This window comes from Vombatus ursinus, unplaced genomic scaffold, assembly GCF_900497805.2.
Source record: "Vombatus ursinus unplaced genomic scaffold, bare-nosed wombat genome assembly UNPS02014786.1, whole genome shotgun sequence".
Lineage (NCBI taxonomy): Eukaryota > Metazoa > Chordata > Mammalia > Diprotodontia > Vombatidae > Vombatus > Vombatus ursinus.
The window spans coordinates 34,466,269-34,492,200 of NW_020954564.1; the positions used below are offsets into that span (position 1 = coordinate 34,466,269).

A 25,932-nucleotide genomic window follows, 5' to 3' on the forward strand; every position below is an offset into this window, starting at 1 on the left:
TCGCTGGCTTATTTCCTACTGCCTACAAACACACCTGTGTCTCCTCCATTCCAAAACCCCTCAACTGATCCTTCCATTTCCGCTAACTTTTATCCTTTGTCTCTTCTGCTCTTTGTAGCAAAACTCCTTAAAAAGGCCAGCCACAAGAGGTACCTCTACTTTCTCTTCTCTCACGTTCTTCTTCTTCTTTTTTTTAAGGCAACTGGGGTTAAGTGACTTGCCCAGGGTGACACAGCTAGTAAGTGTCAAGTGTTTGGTCTGAGGCTGGATTTGAACTCAGGTCCTCCTGACTTCAGGGTGCTCTATCCACTGTGCCACCTAGCTGCCCCTCTCACTTCCTTCTTAATCCCTTACTATCTGCCTTCTGATTTCATCACTCCACTGAAACTGCTGTCTCCAAAGTTATCAATGATCTCTTAATAACCAAATCTAATAGCCTTTTCCTTTCAATCTTCGTTCTTCTTGACCTCTCTGTAGCCTTTGACGTTGTTGAACAGCCTCTCCTTAATATTCTCTTCTCTCTAGGTTTTCATGACACCACTCTCTCCTGGTTCTCCTCTTCCCTATCTGACCATCCCTTCTCTGTCTCTGTTGCTGGATCCTCATTCAGATCATGCCCATAGGTGTCCCTCAGGGTTCTTGTCCTGGGCTTTCTTCTTCTCTTCCTCTGTACTACTTCACTTGGTGATCTCATTACTCCCAAAGATTTAATCATTATCTCTATGCTGACAATTCTCAAATCTACCTATCCCTCCTCAAGCTCTCTTTTGACCTCTAATCTTGCATCTCCAACTGCCTTTCAGATATTCTAAACTAGATGTCCAGTAGACATCTTAAACGAAACATGTCCCAAGACAGAATTCATCATCTTTTCACACACCCTCCCTCCTTCCTACCTTCCCTGTTAGAGTAGAGGGCAACAACCATTTTCCTAGTCCCTCAGGCTGCAACCTACGTGTCATCCTCGATTCCTCATTGTCTTTCACTCCCTATGTCCAAGCTGTTGCCAAGACCTGTTAATTTCACCTTTGCAATATCTCCTCAATAGCTCCCTTCTCCCTTCTGACACCGCCACCACTCTAGTGCAGGCCCTTATCACCTCAAGCCTGGATTATTGAAATAGCTTGTTGGTAGGTCTGCCTGCCTCAGCTCTCAGGTTTCTCCCCATTTCAATCTATCCTCCATTGAGCCAGTAAAGTGATTTTCCTAAAGCTCAGGACTGAGCATGCCCCTCCTGCCCCCACCTCCCACTCAAACTCCAGCAGCTCCCTATCACCTCCAGAATAAAATATTAAATGCTCTGTTTGGTATTCAAAGCCCTTCATAATCTATCCCCCTCCTAACTTTCTAATCTTCTTATACCTTACTCTCCCTCATGTACTTTCCAATGCAATGACACTGGCCTTCTGGCTATTTCATGAATAAGACACTCCATGTCTCTTGGCTTGGGGCATTTTTATCTGGCTCTCTCCCATGCCTGGCTCTCTCCCTCTTCTGCTGCAACTTTTGACCTCCCCGGCTTCCTTTAAGTCTCCTTCTAAAATCCCGTTTTTTACAACATGCCTTTCCCAACCCCTCTTAATTCTAGTGCCTTCTCTCTTAATTATTTCCTATTTATTCTATATATAGCTTGTTTGTATATATTTGTCTGCATGTTGTTCCCTGTTCACCATTAGCTTGTGGATTCCTTGAGGGCAGGGACCATGTTTTGCCTCCTTTCGTATCCTCAGCACTTAGCACAGTATATGACATATAGTAGGTGTTTAATAAATATTTATTGATCAACTAAACTTACTATTTACCTATATTTAGGATCTACCCCCCCTTTCCTCCATCCCTCCTGCCCCCCTCTCCACCTCCCACTACCATGAGTGGTCTCAGTAGAAGAAAGGCTGCTGTACTCGACTTTCAGTTAATGTTTGAACTACAAGAGACCTTAGAGATTATCTAGCTCAAACTTTTAATTTTTACAGGAAGAAAACGGTGGCGAGGGATTTATCCAAGGTCACAAACAGTTCTGCAAAGATAGTACTGTCCTAGTGGTGCAAAGACAAATCTCCCCCCACCCCATCCAGCATCTTTCTACCCAAGCCCAACCTCCTTTCTGTTCTTTTTGCAGAAATAGACCATGGCTTGGTGGCAAAGTGGGTAGGTAAGATTTTTATCAAAAAAGTATTCCTTTTTGTAACTGGTTCAGTCGGAATTCATTCAAACTTCCAAAGGAATTTGTCACCCATAAACCAATCAAACATGTTAAGTATTATGTTAGACATTGGTCAGTTTGGTCGTGGAAAGATAGAGATAAACTAGGTGAAAAGAAAGTAAGGGCCCCAGGGGGTAGATTTATGAAGAAATCAAAGTGGCTAACCTTATATATCTTTGTGTAAGATGTCTGAGGAAAACCCCCAATGATTATACAAACACAAGGCCCTGGGAATTGCCTTGCAGAAGAATGTATAAGGAAAGAGCTGGATTTCCATCACCACCACCACCCTTGGGCACAAAGGCTGCTGCTGCCTACCCTCTGCGGATAGACTCCAGAAACTGGGCATTAGATGGGTCTTGGTAGCTTCTCAGCTCACCACTGTCCAGGCTGAATCCGCTCTTCCAGAGCTTCAGTACTATATGCACCTGGAATTATAAGATGACATCAGCACATTTAGAATAATTCAGCAGTAAGGTAATTCCCTTATCCAAATTACCAACTCCCACATTAGAAATTTAATCTCAATCTGCCAAAACGATCCTTTATTCCCGGTGTTTTCCCAGCTCCTAACTGCCTGGCACTGGTTTCATTCAGTCCCATATCTTTCTGAATCACCAGGCGCTCCCAACTATCCTTCACAGACTAAAAGAACGTGAAAGCTGAAAAGGTCTTTAGAAATGCTTGAGCCTAAACTTGTCATTTTACAGATGAGGAAATGGAGGGCTAGAGAAATGAAGGCTCACATAATGAAGGAACAGCAGAGCTGAGACTAGGACCCAGATACTGAGCCCCCAGGACATTTCCCCTTTCCTCAAGAATTTCACTACACGACCATCTGCAATCTCACTCCTCCAAAAATACTTTCCTCTCCAAAGCCATCAAAGATCTTAAAATCGCCAAATCTGATGGTCCTTTTTCCTCATCTTTTTTATCTTTCCTCCTTAGGTTTTTGGTTTTCCTCCTATCTGTCTTACCCCTCTTCCTTAAGTCTCTTTTGCTGGGTTATCAACAATATTATGCTACCTGTGGGTGTTCATAAAACCTTCCTTTTAGGTCTTCCTGTTTCTCTACACATCCCTCCTCAGTGACCTTATAAGTTCCTATAAGGTTAACTTATCAACCCTGCACAGATGACTCCCAGGTCTATATACCCAATCCTTCTTCTAAGCTCCAGCTTGCATCACCAACTATCTACTGGACATTTCAAACTGGTTGTCTTCTGTGACTCTTAAGCACAACATGTTCAAAACTGAATTCATTATCTCTGTATTCCACCACCTCCATCTCCTTCCAAACCTCCCTATTTCTGCTGAGGGCATCACTCTTGTTCCATTTACCCAGGTTTATGACCTCAGTGTCACTCTCGACTCACACTCACCCCATATCTCCACTCAGCTGCTAAATCTTATTGTTTCTATCTTTACCACACTGTTGGACTTGAGTTAGGAATACCTGAGTTTGAATCCAAACACTAGCTGTGTAATCCCAGGCAAGTCATTTAAGCTTTCTGAGCCTCAATTTCCTCATCTGTAAAATGGGGTATAATAATAGCACCTTCCTCCCAGACAATTAAATTAGATAATACATATAAAGCACTTTGCAAACTTTAAAGCACTATGTAATGCTAGCTATTATTATCACCACATCTCTCCCACCTGCCTGTCTCTTTCCACTCATAGTCACCCCCTTTGTTGAGGCCTTTATCTCCTTTCACCTGATTTACTGCCACCAACTTGTTTTCCTTGTCTCAAGTTTCTTATCAGTGCAATCTATTTCCCACTTAGCTGCCATAAATTCCAGTGGCTTCCTATCACCTATAGCATCAAACAAAACTCCCTTATTTGGCATTTAAAATCTCTGACAACCTGACCCCAATCTACCTTTCCAGCCTTACTACACACTGCTGCCCTCCACACACGTTACTGCCAAACCTGCCTTCTTCCTTTTCCTCCTCCATGACATTCCATTTCCCACCTATGTGCCTTTGCACAGGCTGTGTTCCACACCTAGCAGGAGTGAACTTCCTCCTCTCCCTGCGCTCTTCAAATCCCTAATTTCCTTCAAGGTTCAGCCCAGGTGCTACTTTCTTGATTTCCACTGCTGTTAATGCTTTCCCTTCAAATACATGCTGTCTCCCCCAGTTATTGTAAACTTCTCAAGGGCAGGACTGTTTCATTTCTGTCTTTAAATCCCTAGCACTCAGCATTGTGTTTGGTATATACTAAGTACTTAATAAATGCTTACTGACTGACTTCTCTTGTCCTATGCTCCTTCTAAGCAAATGCATTCAAGATCCTCCTTTCCTCTATCCATCTCATCCTCATCTTTCAACCCTATGCCTCAAACAACTCAGCCTGAGAAGTTTAAAATGAGCCGTTGAAGATTTTTATTCAATTTATTAGCTCTCATTACACAATTTTAGAAAAACCTCTCCATACTCCATTGCCATGTTTCCCTTTAGAGGTCTCTAAGTAGGAGACAGCTTCCTTCTACTAAAAAAAAAACAAAACAAAAATAAAACATATTGAGGGGTGTCCCTTCAGAAGTGAGAGAAGGACACTCACATCTTGGCCAGAAAACTGTCGTCTTTCTCCTGCTACGTAGGCAGACTCCTCCTCTGGGGCTGCCCCAAGACGGTATCCGCCCCCTGCAAATGGCTGTTAAGAGATGGATAAGCAAAATGAGCAAAATAGGGATTGTGAACAACTATTTTACGGTCTTAAACAATGGCTGGAATTTTGTTAAAGAGAATGACTTAGAAGTAACATGAATAATGTCTTCAAACATTTGACAGGCTGTCATGGAGATGGGAAATTAGATTTATTCAGCCAGAGAAGAGAACAAGGTCCAATTAGACGTTAAAGGAGGAAGATCTAAGGAAGAACAATTAGCGTTGTCTGACAACAGAATATTTATCTTAATGAGGTGACAGCTTTTCTGCCACTTAAGGTCACAGAATCAAAGGACTTAGAGACTGGGGCAAAATGAGCTATCATCTAGTTCAATCTCTTTGTGTTACAGTAAAGAAAGGTCCATGGAGATTCAGTGACTATCCCTAAGGTGGGAAAGATTTAAGTAGCAGGGCCAGGATCCACAACCAGGTTTTCTGACTCCAAATTCAGTGCTTCCATTATACCACCTTGCCTCTTTAAGCAGAGGCTGGATGGTCAGTCACATGATGGGGACACTATGGACAGGATTCTTTTACTGGGGAGAGAGTTGAACTCTAAGCTGTTTAAGGTCCCTTTCAATTCTGTGATTCTAAAACAATGCATTTTAGATGGGTGGCTGTTTATATCTTTTTTGTATAGGTGTTTGCAAGGTGTCTCCCTCATTAAACTGTGAGCTCCTTGAGAGCAGAGACTATTGTGGGGGGCTTTCTTTGTATCCTCAGCGCTTAGCACAGGGCCTGGCACAGAGAAGGCACTTTGATAAATGCTTACTGATTTGGCAGCTAATGTTCTTCCCCAAGATGGAGAAGGCTGTAATTTTTTAAAAGGGATAATCCCAGCAGTTAGTTACGAACAAAAAGAAAACAGTTACTTCTGTGGTGGAAACAGTTAATTTAGGCAAGTAAAGTCATCTTTCTGAGATTCCCATTTCCTCATCTGAAAACCAGGGCTCAGAAGATTGGCCCTACATTCCCCACGGGACTGTTGTGAGAATCAAGTGAGGTGAGGGACATGGTGTGCTGTGCAGCCATACAACATGATATAAGTGACAGTTATTATCATGAAGGGCCCCTTTACAAAAAGAAAACAGCGCTCAATGCAGGAAACAAACAGGACCCCCTTCTCACTTTTGGCTTGCTACTCTCGCCAGGGCTCTTAGCCATTCGATCAACAGCCACTGCTCCATGTTCCTTGGCACCTTTGAAGAGATCTTCCACCAACTCATTGGGGCTTTTCTTTCTTGGGGGACCAACAATCTGCTGTCCACTTCTCTCTGAGCCTCCGGCATAAAACCTGCATAGAAGAAAGGCCTCTGATGTTGAAGGTTTGGGATTAGATCATACACTGGGCTTGGAATCAGCAGGGTCTGAGTCTCAGCTCCATTACCTACTGGCAACTTCGTTCACTTCTCTGAACCTCAAGTTTCTAAAATGGGAATAATATTAACCCCTTCCCTGTCTAGCTCACAAGACAATTATGAGGATCAAATGAACAATGTATGGAAAGTGCTTTTCAACCATCACCATACAAGTGTAAGTTATTATTTAGTTATTCATTTGATCAGTAACTTATCAGGAGACAGCTACAGTGCTGAGTTAATAGGGAGTACAGGTTGGGAACCAAATGACTGCTGTGAATTAGATTCAGAACTTTTTAATAGCTTTATACTAGTAATGCTAAATACATGGGGAGGCCACATGGCATAAGAGAAATAGAAATCACCAAACAGTTATGTGACCTTGGATAAGTCATATCTCTCTGAGCCTCATTTTTTTTCCTTTGTAGAATATAAGAATATTTCTTGTCCTACTTATTTGACAGGAGTATAAGACTCAAATGAAATAATCTAACAAGAACTAACATCTAAATAGAACTTTAAAGATTACAAAGCACTTTCCTCATATTAAGCCTGTGATGGAAGCACTTTGAGTATTACTATCCTTAATCTTAATATTGAGAGAATTGAAGCTTAAAAGTTATACGACTTGCCCAAGTCATAGAGCTAGTAAGCATCATGGTCAGGACTTAAAATTCAGGCTTCTTAATTACAAAGAACATTGTAAAACTGCAAAGTATGATACAAATACATGATATAATCACTGTATAAATTCAATACATAAACCATGGGGCAGAGAGCATTGTGGTAGGTGCTGGGGAGGATACGAAGATGAATAAATGCAGGCCTTGCCTTCAATAAGCTGGAAATCTAATTTAAAAGAATTTGTTAGTGTTATCTTATTTTCATCCTTGCAACAACTCTGAAGCACAAGTATTATCCCCATTTTACAAATGAAGCAACTGAGGCTCAGAGAAGTTACATAGTAATACTTTTAACCTCAGTCCCTAGTTCTGGCTAGTATGGACACAAGATATTATAAAAAGAAGGGATCAGTGAGATTAGCGGTATATCCTGATTTTATTTACTTCATTCTCAAAGAGAGGATAATTCAGAAACTTTTTGGATTAGGGTTTTTCAGTGGATCTCTCTTGTTATTTACACAGAGTCTCTCTTGTTATTTACAATACAATGAACTTTTGTTAAATGACTTTAGCATATAGAGCACCATGCTAGGTGCTGGAAGCAATAAGGCTTATATAAGATATGATTCTTGCCCTCAAAGAGCTCATAGTCTAAGATGGGGATAAGATAGCAACATAGATTAAATATACAACATCAAACAAGTGCATTAGAGGTGAAAAAAAAAAGCAGTATGTGAAGTTGGGGCGGATTTAGTGCACATCATTTGAGTTTGTGCAGTACCTTGTGCCATGGCCTGGAAAGTAAAGTTGCCAGCTTGCCAATAGCCAGAGCTCATTTCATTCCTGTGTCCTGTTCCACTCCATGATTCTGTCAACAGCACACAGCTGGCCAGCTATGAAAATCAGTTCTGCCTTTGGAATCTGAATTGCTAAATTATTTCTCTGACTTGTTCCTTTGGTGTTGAGGATGAAGGGCCAAAGTTCTTAGTCAGACTAATACAAAAGCACCAGCTTCACTTCCAATGTGAAATGCTGAGGCTACAAGGCAGATGTCAGGATCGGAGTATTGAGGGAAGGTATCTTGAGGGGCTAGGCTGGGGAAGGCATACTGTGTGGAAGTGGACTAGGGGAATGGAAAAGTTGGCAATCAATGTGCTTTCACTCAGAGAGTTCAAAGTCCTAGTATAAATGGTCACCTAAAGTATATGACTGCTTGGCAGGGGGCATGGAGTACTAAGAGAGCTGGCCTCAAAGGCAGGTTAAGACCCTTCTGATACAGACTGGTTCAAGTTCCACTTTTGACACATGTGTGAACCTGAGGAAGTCATTGTATCTCTCCGTGCTTCCAAGGGCAACTTTCTAACATGAGAAGCTGCAGAGGAAATGCAAAACTGAATTTGTAGAGACAGTTATTCCCAGCAAACTTCCTCCACCAATAAGCAGCAGATCCAGTCTCTATCCCTAAAAGGAAAGACACATTTACGGTTGACAAGACCACCTTAAAGGTAATCTAGTTCAAACCTATTCATTTGATAGCTGAGCAAACTGTGGCAAGAGAAGTTATATGACTTGCTCAGGGTACCACAAGCGTAGAAGAGTGAAGATAAGAAACGGAAGCCTTCTGTCTCAATATCCAATGTTCTTTCAATCCCACCATGTTACACAGAAGGTTCTAAATAGCAGGAAAAGAGCTAGAATCAGGAGTCAAGAGCCTGAGATTTTAGTCTCAACACTATTACTAACTCAGTATCTGACCTCAGACAAGTACTTTCCCCTCCTCTTGGGACCCCCATTTTCTAATCTCTAAAAGAAAGAAGGCTGAAACAAGATGGTCATAAGTCCCTAAGATCCCATCCACCCCTAAAAGGTTATGATTCTCTGATCACAAAGTGAATGGTAAGAAATCCTATATGATCCCAGCCTTTCATTTACTACCTGTGTAACCTTGGCCAAGTCATTTAACTTCTTTCTAACTCTCCAGGTCTCAGTTTCTTTATTTGTAAAACTGGAGGAGGAATCTAAGGTCTCTTCAAGATCTAAAGCTATGATTTTTCACTTTACTTTTCAATTAAGCAGTAACCACGGAGTTAGAATATTTCCCTAACAGCCAGCATACTGTATTCTCCCCAGTGTAAGAGAGTGCTCTCTGCATGTATTTGGTGTTTATTGAAAAAATGAACAAACCCAAGTATATGAAAAGTGATCTGATCAGCTCACTGTTGTATTCAAGTATAGGATGTTTGTTTAATGGTGCCATAACCAACGATGCTTTGTAATAACACTGCTGAAACTATTCTTCACACTAAACCTCACTATAATGTGATTCAGGACGGTGGCTAAATGACTCCCTGCTTCTATCAACCCTCACTGCTTTAGCAGAACTATAGAATTGGCCTCTCTGAAACACTGCCTCCCGTCAGAACTGATTAATAACACTAGGCAGCGTGCACCTATTTAAGAAGTTCTACTTACTAGGTTATGGAATGCCTTATAAAATTATCTCAGAACCTTGAGAAGCAGGAGATTTTGACCAATTTGTAGGAGCTCGTGGAAAACAGAGACTTAGAGGCGTTATCTAACAGACTGAATAATAATTAACTGGATTACTTTACGGATACATCAATGGAACCACATTAAATGTAGGTCTCATAGCAGCGCAAATGTGAACTTTTCAAAGGACTGGCAGTATATTTTAATAAAAATTCACTCACCTTTGACCCTCTTCATCATCTTCATCATCTTCCTGGGCATGAACAAAGTCTCTGAATGATGTCACCCGGTTGTCACTGGAGAATCGAAGGAGAAAAAATGACTTTCTGCACCAAAAAATGCCAAGATCCAACTTCTAGAGCAGAGGTAGGTTCTTTGATTTACCCAGGGTCACATGGCTAGTAAGTGTCTGAGGCCAGATTTGAATTCAGGTCCTCCTGACTACAAGGCTGGTGCTCTATCCACTTTGCCACCTAGCCACCCACGGTGGGTTCTTAACTTGAAATCAGTAAGTTTTTTTAAAAAAAAAATTTTCTTTAAAAATATTCTTCTAATAAGAGGTCCAAAGGCTTGTCCAGACCATGAAAGAAGTCCATAGAGCAAAAAAAAAAAAAAGTTAACTCATGTTCTCGAGACTCTGCTTTTTGTTAATATTATTATTAAAAATAATAGCAATTACTCACATTTACAAAGTACTTTCTTCACAATAACCCTATGAGTCAAGTAGTTCAGAAATTATTATCCCCACTTTACAGATGAGGCTCAGAGAGACTAAATGACTTGTCCAGGGTCACACAGCTTGTAAGTGAAAAAGGGGTGAGATTCAAACCCAGGATCTGACGTCCAATCCAGTATTCTTTACACTACAACATGTTTCCTCTAGCTGAAAGAGACAATGGAAGTATCTGACAACACTTTTGTGTTATGCGCCCATGCATTAATAATATCTAGGGTCAGCTCAAAAAGGCAGTATGCTGTGGTAAATAGTGACCTGACCTTGAGGTCTGACATGGGCTCAGATTTCACCCCCAACATACTGGCTGTGTTAACTATGGGCAAGTTACTTAACCTTCTAGTTCTCTAGGCCAGAAGTGTCAAACACACACAGCCCATGACCCTGCCAGCCCAAAGCAGATTAAAATATAACTGGGAATTATTTAACAAAATAAGTAAAAATACAATAAAACACAGATAATGTTAATATGTGATTTTCTAAGTCAAAATGTGGCCCACAGGATCCTTGTATATGGTTTAGTGGTCCCCATTTCTATCTGAGTTTGACATCACTGCTCTAGGCCACTCTCTAAGACTATCATTTGCATTAAAGGTGCTGAACTACAGAAATAAAGGGAGTTACCTCCCTTGAGAGTTGTCTTTATCAATGAAAGGGCAGTTTCCATCCCTATCCTGTTCACAGCAATGTTATATTTTTCTTCTCAAGGGACATGTGAGAGAACCAATGAAGAAGTAGTATTTTGAGGAGGAATGTCACCTCTTTTAAACAGGCAGCCTTAATTTAAGCTCTCACAAAAGCTGGGTCTATACTAGGTAAATAATTTACTTCTGGTGTGTTGGAACAGTTTACTAGTATTTTTTAAAAATATGCCCTACAACACCACTATTAATATATACAAAAGCAAGCTGGACTAGTCATAAGAAGGATTAATTCTGGTGCAGTTTTCCTAGTACAAACCTGTCCTTAAGGATTGCTCTGAGTTTCTCAGATGGCCAAGTTACAGATAAAGATATCTTTCCTTGATATTTGGAATAAAGAAAAAAAGTCAGTTTCATTGTAACATAGGAAAAGAAAAAAACAAGCCAACCATGCAGACCAATGAGGACAGATGCAGAGGAAAGAACTGTTTCACTAAAAAGAAATCTCAAGCTGAATTGGAGGGGGAAGGGAGGGAAAGACCAAACATTCACAACAAAGAGGACAATTGGGTGACAGAAATCTCTGAGGTTCTATCCCCTAGAAATAAGAGGACAATGACAGACTGAGTCAGCGAGTCGACTCCCTGCCAGGGCTGGCTGAGGCCCCTAGAACTTGTATCCAAGACATTTCCAACTGATTTCAATTATGATGGTTCCATGACTTTTCATAAGAGATAAATTTCACTAACATACTTCATGATTAGGAAGTTTAGTTAGATTTCTAACTCAGACCCTCTTCAAAAGAATGAACAAATCTTGTGTCTGTGATATTAAGGACTTCCAAATACTCTCTTTCTCTCTGAGCCATTTACTTTGGCCAGTGGTCTCTGTCCCCAAGTTCATTCCTCAAGACAGAATTTTTTATCGAGGCTTGAAATAGCATTTGTATTAAAATGAACAGAAAACCAGTCTTTAAACTCAAACTACTGGCTCCTTCCCCAATACTGCTATCCTCTCAAGTTATCAATCTATACTGTCTTTTATCCCAGTTACCGTGAAAACTAGAAAGAACGAGTGGTCTCCATTTGCTTTATACACTTCACCTCCTTTCACTCTTGAGTCTCTTGTGACCTGGGCTTGCAACCCAAGCACTGTACTTGAAAGGGTTCTCTCAAAAGTCACCAATGACAGGGAGCAGCTAGGTGGCACAGTGGCTAAAGCTCTGGCTTTGGAGTCAGGAGGACCTGAGTTCAAATCTGGCCTCAGACACTTGACACTTACTCGCTGTGCGACCTTGGACAAGTCACTTAACCCTGACTGCCTCACCAAAAAAAAAAAAAAAAAAAAAAGTAGGACCCGTATGGTTTACGGGGCAGCTAGGTGGCGCAGTCAATAGAGCTCTGGCCTTGCAGTCAGGAGGACCTGAGTTCAAATCCAGCCTCAGACCCTACTTACTAGCTCTGTGACCTTGGGCAAGTCACTTAACCCCAATCGCCTAAGCAAAAAAAAAACAAAAAAAAAGGTCATCAATGACCTCCTAATTTCTAAAACCAAAGGTCTTTTCTCATTCATCTTTCTACAACTTCTGAGACTCTAACCACTTGGAGACTATCTCTTACCTTACCTTGTATCACTGCTCACTCCAGGTTCTCCTATTTCATCAACCTCCTACTATCCCTAAGTGTGGGTATCTGTTAAGGTTCATCTCTTCTTCCTTTACATTCCCTGCCTTGAGGTCACTCATTCCAGCAACTCAATCATCACTGCTATGCAGATGATTCTTAATTCTATGTATGTAGCCCTAATCTCTTTCTTGAACTTTCAGTCCCAAATCTCCCAATGCTGCTGTCCGTCTTTACCCAAAGCACTTCAAATTCAACCTGTCCAAAGTCAATGCTGTTACCAAAAATCCTGTCCCTCCTCTCATGTTCTATGTTTCTATTATCAACACCACTTCTACTTGGGCTTGAAATGTCATTGTCATCTTTGATTTTTCCATCTCTCAACCCTCTCCTTCTCTTCCTCCTTCAACATACAATTTATTATCCAGAGTTGTCTTGCTGATTTTACTTCCACAACATTAATCCATTCAAACTGCCAACACCCAATACTTCCTGACTGGTCTTCCTGCTTCTAGTCCCTCCTTCAATTCAACCTTCACAGTACCTTATGTACTTGGCTGTTGATGTCATTCTCCCCACTCAGAAACCTCCAGTGGCTTCTTACTGCCAAGAGGTTAAAACACAAACTCCTTGATCCAGCAGTTAGGCCACAATCTGTCTCCAACCTAGCTTTCCAGATTTATGTCACACTACTCTATTTCACATACATTACTTTCTAACAAAACTTCGAAGTTGGATTTTTCTTGCAAATTAGCATATATCAAGTACCTACTATGTGCCAGGCACTGTGCTAAGCACTGGGGATGCCAAGAAAGGCAAAACACAGTCCCTGCTCTCAAGCAGCTCACAGTCTCACAGGAGACAACCTGTAAACAGCAAGGAACAAACAGGATACATACTGGGTAAATTGGAGATTACCTCAAAGGGAAGGCACTAAGATTAAGGAAGACTGGGAAAAGCTTCTTGTCTAAGATGAGACTTTATCTGAGACGTGAAAGAAGCCAGGAAGTGAAGATAAGGAGGGAGAGTATTTTAAGCATGGGAAACAGCAGGCAAAAATGTATGGAGTCAAAAGATGGAGTACCTTAATTGAGGAACAGCAAGGAGGCCAGTGTCACTGGAGTACAAGGGGAAAGTATAAAGCATAAGACGACTGAAAAGGCAGAAGGGGGGCAAGTTATGAAGAGTTTTGAAAGCCAAAGATAGGATTTTATAGTTGATCCTGGAGGTGTTAGGGAGGTAATGGCATTGATATGCATGGGGGTTGGGGGAGGAGTATGACATTGTCAGACCTGCATTGTAGGAAAATAAATCTGACAGGTAAGTGTGATGGATGAACTGGTATAGGGAGAGACTTGAGGCAAGGAGACCAACCTGAAGCAGGATGGTGGGATTATTAGAGGACAGATGTCCCATAGAAACAGGACTTGGCAACTGATTGGACATGGGGAGCGAGAGAAAAGAGAAACTGGGGATGCTACTTAGGTTTTAAGCCTGGGGGACTGGGAGGATGGTAGTACCCTTCACAGGAAGGTAGGGGAGAGATTGGGGCGGGGGGAAGATAATGATTTTAGTTTTTTGGATATGTTAGGGGGGAGAGAGAGAACGAGCGTGTGTGGATATATATATGCATGTTTGTGTAGCACCATTTACTCTGGGCAAATAGAAATTTTATCTGCACACATGGGCTAAGAATTTAAACAAAAGTGTATTATTTTCTTTCCAAAATGTACATTAGTGAGCAGAAGTGAATGAAACGATAGCAGAATCTGGCTAGTCCGTTCTTCAAAACAGCTACCGAAAACGCCCATGTTTCTACTGGTGGATCAGTGGATAAAGTGCTAGGTCTGATGTCAGCAAGACTGGAGTTCAAATCTATCCTCAGACAGTAACTGGCTGTATGACCCAGGGGAGAAGCCATTTAACCTGTTTGCCTTCGTTTCCTCAATTGGGGCAAAATGGGGATAATAATAGCACCTAACTTTCCAAGTTGTTGGGAAGGATCAAATGAGATAATATTTGTAAAAGTACTTAGCACAGAGCCTGGCACATAGTAGGTACTATACAAATGCTTATATCCTTTCTTTCCCTTCCATCAGGAAATCCAGAGGTATTCTACAAATCATCCTTTGGAATTTCTCTGTGGACCAGATTACTGAACATTACCTTCACAAGAGTAGTCATGGGCAAAAGTAGCATTGCCAACTAATGACTTCAAAACATTTGGAAGCTCATAAACATAGTTACTTCACAAATCTGGCCCCCTACTTCACTAGAGAGGGAGGGAATACATGGAACTCCTTTTTTCCACACACGTTTTCTCAGGCTGCAAACTTCGCCCTTTAGGGATCTTTTTTTCTCCCTTCAAGAATGCTTTTGATGTTCACTTTAACCTCACCCTAGGGATAACCCTAAGCAAGGACACCACTCTTCAGAAAAGCCCAAAGTAGAAAGAACCTTAGAAATGATATCCTGTCAGTGCAGAAATCCCCAATACATCGTGTTACCAGACTGTCCTCCAGCCTCTGCTGTAACACTTCCTCTGATAGGGAATTTAATCTCTCTTATTTTTTAATACTGGCACAACCTGAGTACTTAAATCTTTCCACATTCATAGTCAAAAATAAATTTGGGAGGGGGAGGAACACAGCTAGGTGGTGCAATGGACAGAGCACTGGCCCTGGAGTCAGGAGGACCTGAATTCAAATTTGGCCTTAGACACACTTACTAGCTGTGTGACTCTGGGTGAGTCATTTAACCCCAACTGCCTCACCAAAAAAAAAACAAAAACAAAAACAAAAAAACATTAAAAGAAATGTGTAATTTGAAAAATCCTGTGCAGATTAGGGTTTTCTTAGCTAATTTCAAGATAATCTTCAAGATTTTTCTGCTTTTATTCCTTATCACTGACTCCAATACAGATAAAAGGATAAAACTTTTCAAAGCCTATGATAACAGTAATAATAGCTAGCATTTATATAGTACTTTAAGGCTTAAGAACCTTAGTGAGGTAGGTGCTATTATTATCCCCATTTTAGAGATGAGAAACTAAGGCTGAGAGACATTAAGTGACTTGCTCAGAGTCACAACACTAGTATTTGAGGCATAGTTTGAACTTCCTGACTCTAGGGCCTGAGATCTACACATTGCACCACAGAGGTGCCTCTAATAATTCAGCCTCACACCATATTTTGAAGGGCATTAATTGAACTATACAATTAAGAGACATTTACTGAGGACCTGATGTATTTGCAAGTCTCTATGACAGATGGGGGGGGAGGAATGAAGTGTGTCAAAGGATAGAGATTGGCAAAACACATTCTCTCTCTTTAGAGATTATGGTTTAATAGGTTAAATAAGACAAGGCAAAATGATAAGGTTCATAAGAGAAACCCAAAGATCACACCTGGATGCTGGAGACAGCGAAGATTGCATGAAGGAAGTGTCAAGGGAGCTAGCACTTGAAGAAGGGGTAAGACTTGAATAGGCAGCAGTGAAAATGTTTATGTTTGGAGGAGGGAAGGGGAGCAGTTCATGGTAGTAACAGACTCCTGGAAAAGAAAAGCAGCTTGAAACAAAGGAAAAATTCAGGACATATTAAAGAATGGCAAAGAGCACTGTCTGTCTGGGGCACAGAATTTACCTAAGAAGGAAATGATGGAAATGGCTGCAAATAGGTTATAGAGAGTCTTTCATACTAGATTGAGGAATTTGGACTTTATTAGGAACACAATGGAAAGCCCTGGAAAATGAATCCATTTAATGTCGACTGATAAGATTAGAAGCTGGTACTTACCTGGGAGCTGTGCCTCTGGACACCGAACTGGGTGCTGGCTGGGAAAGTGAAACAAGGTCTTCATCACCTCCATCCTCATAAAAGCTGGCCAGGGCAATCTGAAAGAGAGTCACTGGCCCCTTAGAAACACTCCTTCATTTACCTGATATTTTCATTTCATTTACCTGTGTGTAAACAGGAAACATCAGAAAGAAACACAGTTCTTACTCTGGTGGCACAGATTAATTGAAGAGGCTAAGAAAAAGCTTCAAATTTTCTCTTTCGTAAAAATCTAGATAGATGGCCTCTAAGATCCCAACCATCCATGACAGTCCTTAAGCTTTGTCCAAGCAAAGCTTGTTTTTCTATCATCCCAAACACAAATTCTAATCAACCTTGACTAGGAGGAAGTAAATATTGTACAGAAGACACAATGACAGTAGTAGCTGGGCCAGATCAAACTTAAACAGTGTTGTATTCCTTGATACAACTTCACAGTGGGGGAGGAAAACATTTTGGCTCTTAAGAACTGCCTTAACTGGGTATTTAAACTGGGCCAGCTCTCCCCACTAATTCTGCTCCCTGGAGGGAATTTCTTGTCTCTTTACTGGGAAATGGTGCTATGAAGAAAGGCAGAAAAGAGAATGGGGAAGCCTTGAACTGGATGTAGGAGACACAACTGAGTTAAAGCTCCTGAACCCAGCCTGGGCTGGAGAGGTGCTAGTGGGGGTAAACCAGGATGGTTGGTTCTGCTTCCAAGAGCCCAGTTTTAGATTTACCAGAGAAATTCAGCCCTGGAAATTGGTTTCAATCCTCTTGATGGGGTGAGTGTGGTGAAAGGTGGGAAAGGAAGGGAAGCCATGGGGATAAGGGTTGGGGGGTAGGGGAACATCACGCACAGGAGCCTGAGCAGTGGTCTGGGACCCGGGCAGAAGATGTAGGTTCAATTTGCCACTTGCTAATTGTATGAGCTTGGACAAGTCATGATCTCTGTTAGCCTCAGTTTTCTCATCTGCAAAATGGAGATAACACTTGAACTGTGTTACTGTGGCAAATAGCCTGGCAAACTTCAAAGCACCGTGGACACGTGAGTTATTGTCATGGGTGTGGAAGCCGCCTTGATCTCTCAGGGAGGAAGTCAGGGTCCCAGGGGAGCGCCAGTCGGCTTTGCGGTGCGTCAGGGCTGGTCACGGTGTGTCAGCACCTGCGTGGGCCCCCGTGGGTGTCCCTGCAATGTCGGCACACCCAGGCGCCCCTGCCCACCCGTGCACGGCTCAGGCTCCCACACGCACGCACATGCACACTGCGTCTCCGTGGCCGTGCCCGGGCGTGGACGTGCGGGTCTCGGGGCCGGATCAGGCCTGCTCGTCCCCCGGCGCAGGCGAAGCCAGGAGAAGCCCTCTCACAGGCAGCGCGTCCCGCCGTCTCCCTGGGAGATGCTGCCCCGCGGCGGGCCCCGGTTGGGGCTCCCGGCTCGGGGGGGGGGGCGAGGATGGGGGCGGGGCCTGGGACCGCAGCCGAGGGTCCCCGCCCCCAGTCCCCCCACCTCCTCCCGGCCGGCCCGGCCTCCCCCAGCCCCCGGATGACTCTGCGCTTCGGCCGCCGCGGCCTCTCCTGCCCGCCCCGGCCCCGGGTCCGCCCGCCCGCCCTCCCGCTCGCGCCGGCCCCGCGGCTACCTGCAGGTCCCATCCGGCTGACTCGAGGAAGAAGCGGGCCCGGTCCTCCTCGGCCCCGGTCACCGCCACGAACTCCCTCAGCGCCTCCTGCCGCTCCGCCATCTTGCCCCCGGTGCGCCGCCCAAACCGCTCCGGCCGGCACCGCGCTGCCCCCGCCCCCGCCGCGGCGTTCCGGCCGCAGCCCCGCCCCCTCCCGCCCTGGGCCGCGTGCGGTGTCCCACACAATGCCCTCCGTGTGGGAAACGCCCGCGGCCTCTCGGACTTCCCGGCGCCCCCTGGTGGGTCTCTGAAAGGAGCCGCAGTGTCGTGGCTCGCTTTGTGGCAACGACGGCCAAGGTGGGCTGGGTACTGCATCCCTCGCCATCCGGGGGAACATCCCAGCATCACGGGCTGTCAGAGCTGGAAGCAACTTAGAAGAGCTCGGGCGTGCTACTCACTGCTGCTTCTGTGTTGTTGTCCCTCTTTGCAAAACGAGCCAGTTAGACTGGGCTCACAGCTCAAACACTGCATGCGTTAACTTTCCTCCTCGTAAGGAATATTTCCATGGTGATTCGAAAATCCTTCTCAAATAGGTTCCTGGCTTTAACAGATGTAGTGACTATTTCTCCACTCGTGTTCACAAATGATGAAAATGTTGGAATGAGGTGATAACTATTGAAAAGTCCAGAGCCAGGAAAGGTGAGCACAAGTTTAGTGCCAGTCCTAACCCCTTCAGTCTGGTTATTTGAGGTGAATCTCACCGATCTCAAAATGAGAGCTAGAGGGGGCAGCTGGGTGGTGCAGTGGATAGAGCACCAGCCCTGAAGTCAGGAGGACCTGAGTTCAAGTGTGGCCTCAGACTAAGCACTTGACATTTACTAGCTGTGTGACCCTGGGCAAGTCACTTGTCTTGTCTAAAATTGTCTAAAAAATTGTCTAAAATTGTCTAAAAATTGTCTAAAAACAATTGTCTAAAATTGTCTAAAAAACAAAAAAAAATGAGAATTAGAGAGGTATGTACAAGAATCATTGAGGAAAGCATATCCTTCCCACCCCCTCCACTTAAGGAATCAAGGAGAATTAATCCTGCCCTTGCTCCAGAATGGGATATGTCCATTTATTCCTGGGGTCCCTCTCACCATTCTACAAACTTGTTGGACTTGGCCCAAGTACTTTTCCAAAAGCAATCAAAAAAATTTTTCCCCTTAAATTTTCTTTCTTGCCATTTCCTCCCAATTAAAATCGTGATCCCCCTTGAACCTCACTTTGGGCCCAAACACAGGCACCCCATCCCCTATAACCTTTGCATATATTTAATGAACTTTTTAGGCAGTATGTCTAAGTTAACAAGCACTTATTAAGCACTTACTATGTGCCACGTGCTTTGCTAAGCACACTAGGAATACAAAGAAAGGCAAAATTTGCCCTCCCCTTCAGAGCCCACAAGGAGACACACAAACAACTGTGTGCAAACAGGATATATACAGGATATAATTAACAGAGGGGAGGCACAGCAAAGGCTTCTTGCAGAAGGTGGGATTTTAGATGAGACTTGAAGGAAGCTAGGGAAACCAGGAGGCAGAAAGAGCCTGGAACTTCCTGTGTGAAGAACAGTATGGAGGCCAATGCTCATGGATCATACATGGATATGTGGAGGGGGGTAAGATGACTGGAAAGGTAGGAAGAGAGCAGGGTAAGAAGGGCTTTAAAAGCCAAACAAGATTTTACCTTTGATCATGGAGGTAAGAGAGAGACATTGGAGTTTATTGAATAAGGGGGTGACGTGGCCAGATCTGTAGTTTCATTTTAATAGCACCAGAGTGGAGAGACTTGAGTCAGGGGGATCAAAAAGGAGGCTATTTTAATAGCTCAGGCACGAGATGATAAGGGCGAGGGCTTGCACAAGGATGTTGGCCATGTCAGAGGAGAGAATGGGCGTATGTGAGTGGTGTTAGGAAGGTAAACTAGGTGGGGACTTGACAACAGATCAGATCTGTGGGGTGAGAAGGACTGTGTGTTATGGTGAGTTGCATTCCTGTTTACTTCCTTCCTACCCTGTAAGTACTGATAAGATCTTCTGTTGTTGTTTCCATTCAGTTGTTTCAGACTCTTCCTGACCTGCCTAGGGTCACACAGCTAGTGTCTAAGGTCAGATTTGAAGTGGTTCTTCTTGACTCCAGGCCTGATGCTCTATCCACTGTGCCATCTACCTGCCTGACCTTACTGTACTCAATATCTGATCTTAGTGTGCTTTATATCTCTCCCAGTAACCAGCAAGGGCCTCAGCAAACCATAAATGTTTGTTGAACGCTTGAAAGAGTAGGTAAAAGTTTTTTGGTTTGTTTTTTAGGCAGTTGGGGTTAAGTGACTTGCCCAGCTATTAAGTGTCAAGTGTTTTTTGGTCTGAGGTCGGATTTGAACTCAGGTACTCCTGACTTCAGGGCCGGTACTCTATCCACTGCGCCACCTAGCTGCCCCCAAGAGTAGGTAAAAGTTAAATGAATCTTTATTCAACTAAGAATACAATTTCCCAATTAGTAATGGACTCTTTACCATTCCGATGAAAGAACTCCAGGTCCACCATCCAAGAGCCTGGATTCTACTCTAGCTGACTCTGTTACTAAGCCAGCCCTTAGCACAGTGCCTGATACATAGTAGGTGCTTAACAAATGTTTATTGACTGACTCACTGATGGTGTAGCCTTCCCTCTTAATAGTCTTTCCAGGTAAATGGAACAAGCATTATTATCCCCCAGTTGACAGTGGAGGAAACTGAGACTCAGAGAGTTATAACTTGCCCATGGTCACCCAAGGTAGCAAGTAGAAGAGGGCAGGTTTTGAACCTAGATCATCTGCCTCCAAGTTCTGTCCTTCACCATAACATTACACCACTGTCTCTAAATATCTTTATGTGCCCTGACACATGGATATAACCTTGTCCTCCCTTTACAAGCTCTAGGAATGCTCTAGGAAGGGGTAGGAAGGAGAGGTAGGGGTGTCGAGGAGGGGGAAAGGGAGAAGGGAGGGGCAGAATTGGGAGGAGGAGGTTGATGGGGAGGAAGGAAAGGATGGGGAAGAGGGAAAGAGGGAAAAGAAAGAAGAGGTAAAGGAGAAGGAAGAAGAGGAAGAGGTGATCTGGTTCTAGAATGAGCTTGGGCACAGAAGCTGTACACCTACTCCCAAGCCCCGGGGAGAGGGCGGGGACTTGTGTCCTGCAGAGGCTAGGAGAAGAGTTCCTCAGGAGCCTGGGTGGATAGATGAAAATACAGAGGCTTTACTTCTGGAGACCAGCACCCTCCCCAAAAGAAAGAAAGAGAGAGAGACAGAGACATGGACAGAGTGACAGAGACAGGGACAGAGAGGGAGAGAGAGATGCCTCCTATCTCAGCACCACCTTTCTCAGGGAGGGCCCCTCCCTCTTACCTGTTGATTCTCCCAAGATAAAAAAAGGTTTCAGGGACAAGCAACTGGGAGTCTTGCATCATACTTTTAACTAATCAGTCAGCAAGGATTTTCCTGTGACTAAGTGCCACCTTCTCTGCACTCTTGCTGTGTCTGGAATCCCTCCTCACCCTTTTCATCTGCTGAATTTCTATCTATTCTTCAAGGCTCAACTCAGGTACTGCCTCCAACAGGAAGCTTTTCCTGATCTATTGCGCTCCTCCCACCAACCACTCACTCTGAGTTCACAACACTTGGTGCTCTTTTTGCGGCCTTATTCACAATGCCTGACATACAGCAGGTGCTTAATAAATGCTTACTTGCTTGATTCATGTATATACTTTATTCTCCCATACTAAGCTGTGAACTTCTTGAGAGTCAGGGCTATGTCTTGTTTATATTTGTGTCTCTCTCAAGTGAGCTGCTAGGTGGTGAAGTGGAGAGAGCACTAGGCCTGAAGTCCGAATTTGACCTCAGACACTAACTGTGTGAGCCTGAGCAAGTCACTTAACCTTGTTTGCCTCAGTTTCCTCATCTGTCAAATGAGCTGGAAAAGGAAATGGCAAACCACTCTAATATCTCTGCCAAGAAAACCCCAAATGGGGTCACGAAGAGTCAGACATGACTGAAACAACTGAACAATAACTCTCTAGTGCCTGACAATGTTTGTAGAAATAAATGAATAAATGAATGAATGAATACAGTGGCTATAGGATCATAGGATTTTATTTAAATTTTTAAAAAATTAGTTTACTGGGGCAGCTAGGTGGTACAGTGGGTAGGGTACTGGCCCTGGATTCAGGAGAACCTGAGTTCAAATCCAGCCTCAGACACATAACACTTACTAGCTGTGTGACCCTGGCCAAGTCACTTAACCCCATTGCCTAGCCAAAAAAAAAAAAATTAGATTACTTAGCATTCATAATGTCAACAAAACAGTTGCAACTTTTTCTTTTTTTCTTTTTGCTTGCAATTACATAGTACTATTCCGTTAACAGAACAAGTTATTTCATATGCTGCAATTGAAGATGAAAATGACCTATATTATCATATATAACAAATTTGTGCTGAAAACCAACAAGAACTTGCTTTAAATGTCCGTATGCCAATTTATATCTCTCCCCTACCCCATACTGTCCTAGACAAGTTTAGTGGCTGTTGAAAGTACCACTAAACGACAGGGCTATCTAAAGATACATTCAGTAGTATGTTAACTGTACAAAAAAAAAAGATACTGTACAATTTAAAAAAAAAACAACTCTTAACCAGCCTTACATTTCAATTTATTTTTCCTTTAAAAGGAGTAAGTTGTGTACAGGGGGGTTAGATGCTTTATATACAAGAAAAAAAACAAACCCACTACTCTAGAACCAACTTATTCATTGTCACCATTTTCTTCTTCATCACTCTCATCATCTTTAGCTTCCTTCTCTTCTTCCTCCTCCTGCTTTTTCTTGCTCTTCTTGGCTTTGACAATTACCCTCTTTTTACCCATAATCAGGTTTTCCTGTAGCCCTGGTTGCAGTGATAGCCTTTTCATATCTTCTGGTCAGTCTAACCACCTTCTTTTCATAAGATTGCTTATCTTCTGTAAGATGTCATTCTACATCTCCCGATTTTTTTGGACACAGCTCCAGTAGAAAGAGCAGGCTGCTCTCTGATTTTTGGGCAGTCGTCAGAACAGAATAAGAAAAAAATCAAAGGAAGCCTCTTCATTGCGTTGGGATTTTTGAACTTTTTTGTTTCTCCTGTAGGTGGTATGTTGGTTTTCATTTCTCTTTCAAAGTGAACCTCATTAATTTTTCCAGCGTCTTCAGATTTTTTTTTCTCTCTAGCTGATGTAGTCTTCTACCCTTCTGAGAATTTTTTTTTTTTGTTAGAAAATTCTGAGAAGCTTGTGGAAGCATCTTGTTGCTTCTTCTTGCATTCCTCCCCACAGGTTTGCACAAGGAAGACATATGAAGATATTTCCCCCTCCTGGCTTCTTAGGATCACCTTTGCCCATTTTAAAAATTGTTTTCCCTCTGCTCTGCATTGAGTAGTTCAGTGCCTATCCAGCTATTCCTTGGCCCGGAGCTGTCTCTTCGGAGATTAATGTACTGCCATGGCTGTCGATCATTGGATTTAGAGATGGAAAAGACTTTATCCCTATTCAGGAGGTAGCTAATGAATATGGGGCAGTGGATAGAGCACTGGGCCTGAAGTCAGGAAGACCTGAGTTCAAATCTGATCTCAGATACTAGCTGTGTGACCTTGGGCAAGTATGTGTGACCCTGGACAAGTCACTTAATGTCTGTTTGCCTCAGTTTTCTCAATGGTAAAATGGGGATAACAGTACCTACCTTGCAGGGTTGTTGGGAGGATCAAATGAGATAATATCTGTAAAGTGCTTAGCATAGTGCTTAGCATAGGGTAGGCATTATATAAATGCTAGCTATTATTATTAATTAATTTCCTTCATTTTACAGAGAAGAAAAGAGGTGAGATCACCCATTTAGTGCAGGGCAGAGCTGGGAGCTCCAGATGCCAAATCCAGAGCTCTCTCTACTATGCCGGGAAATTGGCAGAAAGGTCAATTTCTGCTCAATACATGAAAAACTCCTTAATGATTAGAACTGGCTGGAAGTGGATTGAACTGTCTCAGGAGCTACCAGTAGATTTTCCAGTAGAGGTGGAGTGAGCACTTGTCAGGGCTGTTTTGGAGGGATCAGAGGATTTAGATCTTGGTTATCTAGCCCAATCTCCTCATTTTATAGATGAGGAAAACAGGCCTGGAGAGGTGAGGTCACTTGCCCAAGGTCACATGGTCCACAGTAGAACTGGGATTCAAGCCCAGGTCTTCCTACTGTAAAGCCATTGTTCTTTCCTGTTCGAGTAAGGACTAGATGGTGCCCTCTGAATTTCCTTCCACTTCTGTGACTCCGAAACCTACATGGAACTATGTAAATGAGTTTTTATATTATTCCTAGCTTCTGCTCATTAGGAGATTAATACTGGCTGCTTTTAGTAAGCTGGATTTCCCCAAATCCCACTGAGGCAGCAGTACATTCCTTTAAAAAAAATTAATAGTATTTTATTTTTTACAATTACTTGTAAAGACAATTTTCAACATTCATTTTTTTAAAAGATTTTGAGTTCCAAATTTTTCTCCCTCCCTTCCTCCACTCCCAAGATGGGGAAGCAATCTGATGTGCAAGCAAGTACATTCCTTTTTCTTGTTTTTTTTTTTTTGTTTTTTTGCTAGGCAATGGGGTTAAGTGACTTGCCCAGGGTCACACAGCTAGCAAGTGTCAAGTGTCTGAGGCCAAATTTGAATTCAGGTCCTCCTGACTCCAAGACCAGAGCTCTATCCACTGTGCCACCTAGCTGCCCTCTACATTGCTTTTTCTTAAAGCATACCTTAGCTACTCTATTCACTGTTGGTGTGACCTTCCTATGTGTATAAGGACGGGATTGAACCAGGTGAGCTCTAAGGTCTTCTTCTAGCTCTTTAATCTGTTCCTGTGGTTCTATGACTTTAAGTCTCTGGGGGAAGTTAATCCATTCATCTCTGGAAATTTTTGACCTTGATTGATGATGAAATACAAACTAGTCCATCTAGCTCCAGAAGGTGCTTCTCTTTCACATACCATCTAATTACTCAGGCTATCTTGTCCCACCCCATTCAGTTGTTTCTGTTATTTTCCCATTGGCTCACCAGACTCCCTTCCTTGGTCAGTTGTTGTTCAGTCCATTTTCAGTTGTGTTTGATTCTTGGTGACCCCATTTGGGGTTTTCTTGGCAAAGATAACTGGAGTAGTTTGCCATTTCTTTCTCCAGCTCATTTTATAGACAAAAAAATTGAGGCAAACAGGGTGAAATGACTTGCCCAGGGTCACACAACTACTAAGTGTCTGAGGCCAGATTTGAACTCAGGAAGCAGAATCTTCCTGACTCCATGCCTGGCACTCTATCCACTTTTGTCACCTAGCTGCTTTGGTTACCGCTCCCCTATTTGTGTAGTGTTCTCAATTAGAACACAAGCTCCTAAGGACAGAGATTGTTTCTTTTTTTGTTTTTGTAGGGGCAACAATTAGCACAGTGCCAGGGATATAGTAAGCACTCAAAGTCAATTGTTAAATTCTCCTTCCTTCCTTTCTTCTTTCTTTCTTTCCTTTCCTCCTGATTCCCAGACCCTGTGTTCAAGAAGGATTGACCCACCAGTTCTCTAAAGTCTAATGCTTGGATTAAACCCTTTCTGTGGCTTGGTTGCCTCCTGGTTCCACTCATAGGCTCATAGGTGAACAGATCTAGAATTGGAAGGATCCTTAGTGGTTCTCAGGATCAACCCCATCATTTAACAAATGAGAAAGCTCCCTCGAATTCACTCACACTGGAGACATAGATCTTTAGGTCCTCTTTATTGAACTGGTTGATTTAATTTTTAGACTTTCCCCAGGCTGGAGTGGGGGTGGGGGAATAAGGGGGGGATGGGTGAGGAATGGAACAGAATACTAACCAGCAATAAAAACAATCTCTGTAGCCAACAGGCCTCTAGAGGGCTTTAGGTAATTGTTTAAGAAATCAATAAATCAAACAAACATTTAGAAAGCATGCAATAGCAAGTGGACTCTGATTCAGGAAGGGGTTGGATGAGATGACATCTTCTAACTCAGAGATCCTGCGATTCTGTGAATGAATGAGCTAACCATTAAATTCAAGACTCTCTTGGCTCTTTC

General features: G+C 43.0%; 1 protein-coding gene and 1 pseudogene across 1 annotated transcript in view; both read right to left on the bottom strand.

Annotated features, from left to right (window-relative positions):
* The window catches only part of LOC114047156 (NSFL1 cofactor p47), a 36,237-nt gene extending 18,322 nt beyond the window's left edge, over nucleotides 1–17,915 (bottom strand). Inside the window, exons 1-6 of the mRNA XM_027867926.1 lie at nucleotides 17,796–17,915; nucleotides 16,141–16,238; nucleotides 9,570–9,644; nucleotides 6,006–6,171; nucleotides 4,771–4,863; nucleotides 2,522–2,631 (exon numbers count right to left, since the gene is read on the bottom strand). Coding sequence (XP_027723727.1) covers nucleotides 2,522–2,631; nucleotides 4,771–4,863; nucleotides 6,006–6,171; nucleotides 9,570–9,644; nucleotides 16,141–16,238; nucleotides 17,796–17,897 — 644 coding nt within the window. The 5' untranslated portion in view covers nucleotides 17,898–17,915. The remainder of the gene's footprint in view (nucleotides 1–2,521; nucleotides 2,632–4,770; nucleotides 4,864–6,005; nucleotides 6,172–9,569; nucleotides 9,645–16,140; nucleotides 16,239–17,795) is intronic.
* A 4,674-nt stretch (nucleotides 17,916–22,589) lies between these two features.
* On the bottom strand, nucleotides 22,590–23,219 carry LOC114047232 (annotated as a pseudogene).
* Nucleotides 23,220–25,932: the final 2,713 nt, after the last annotated feature.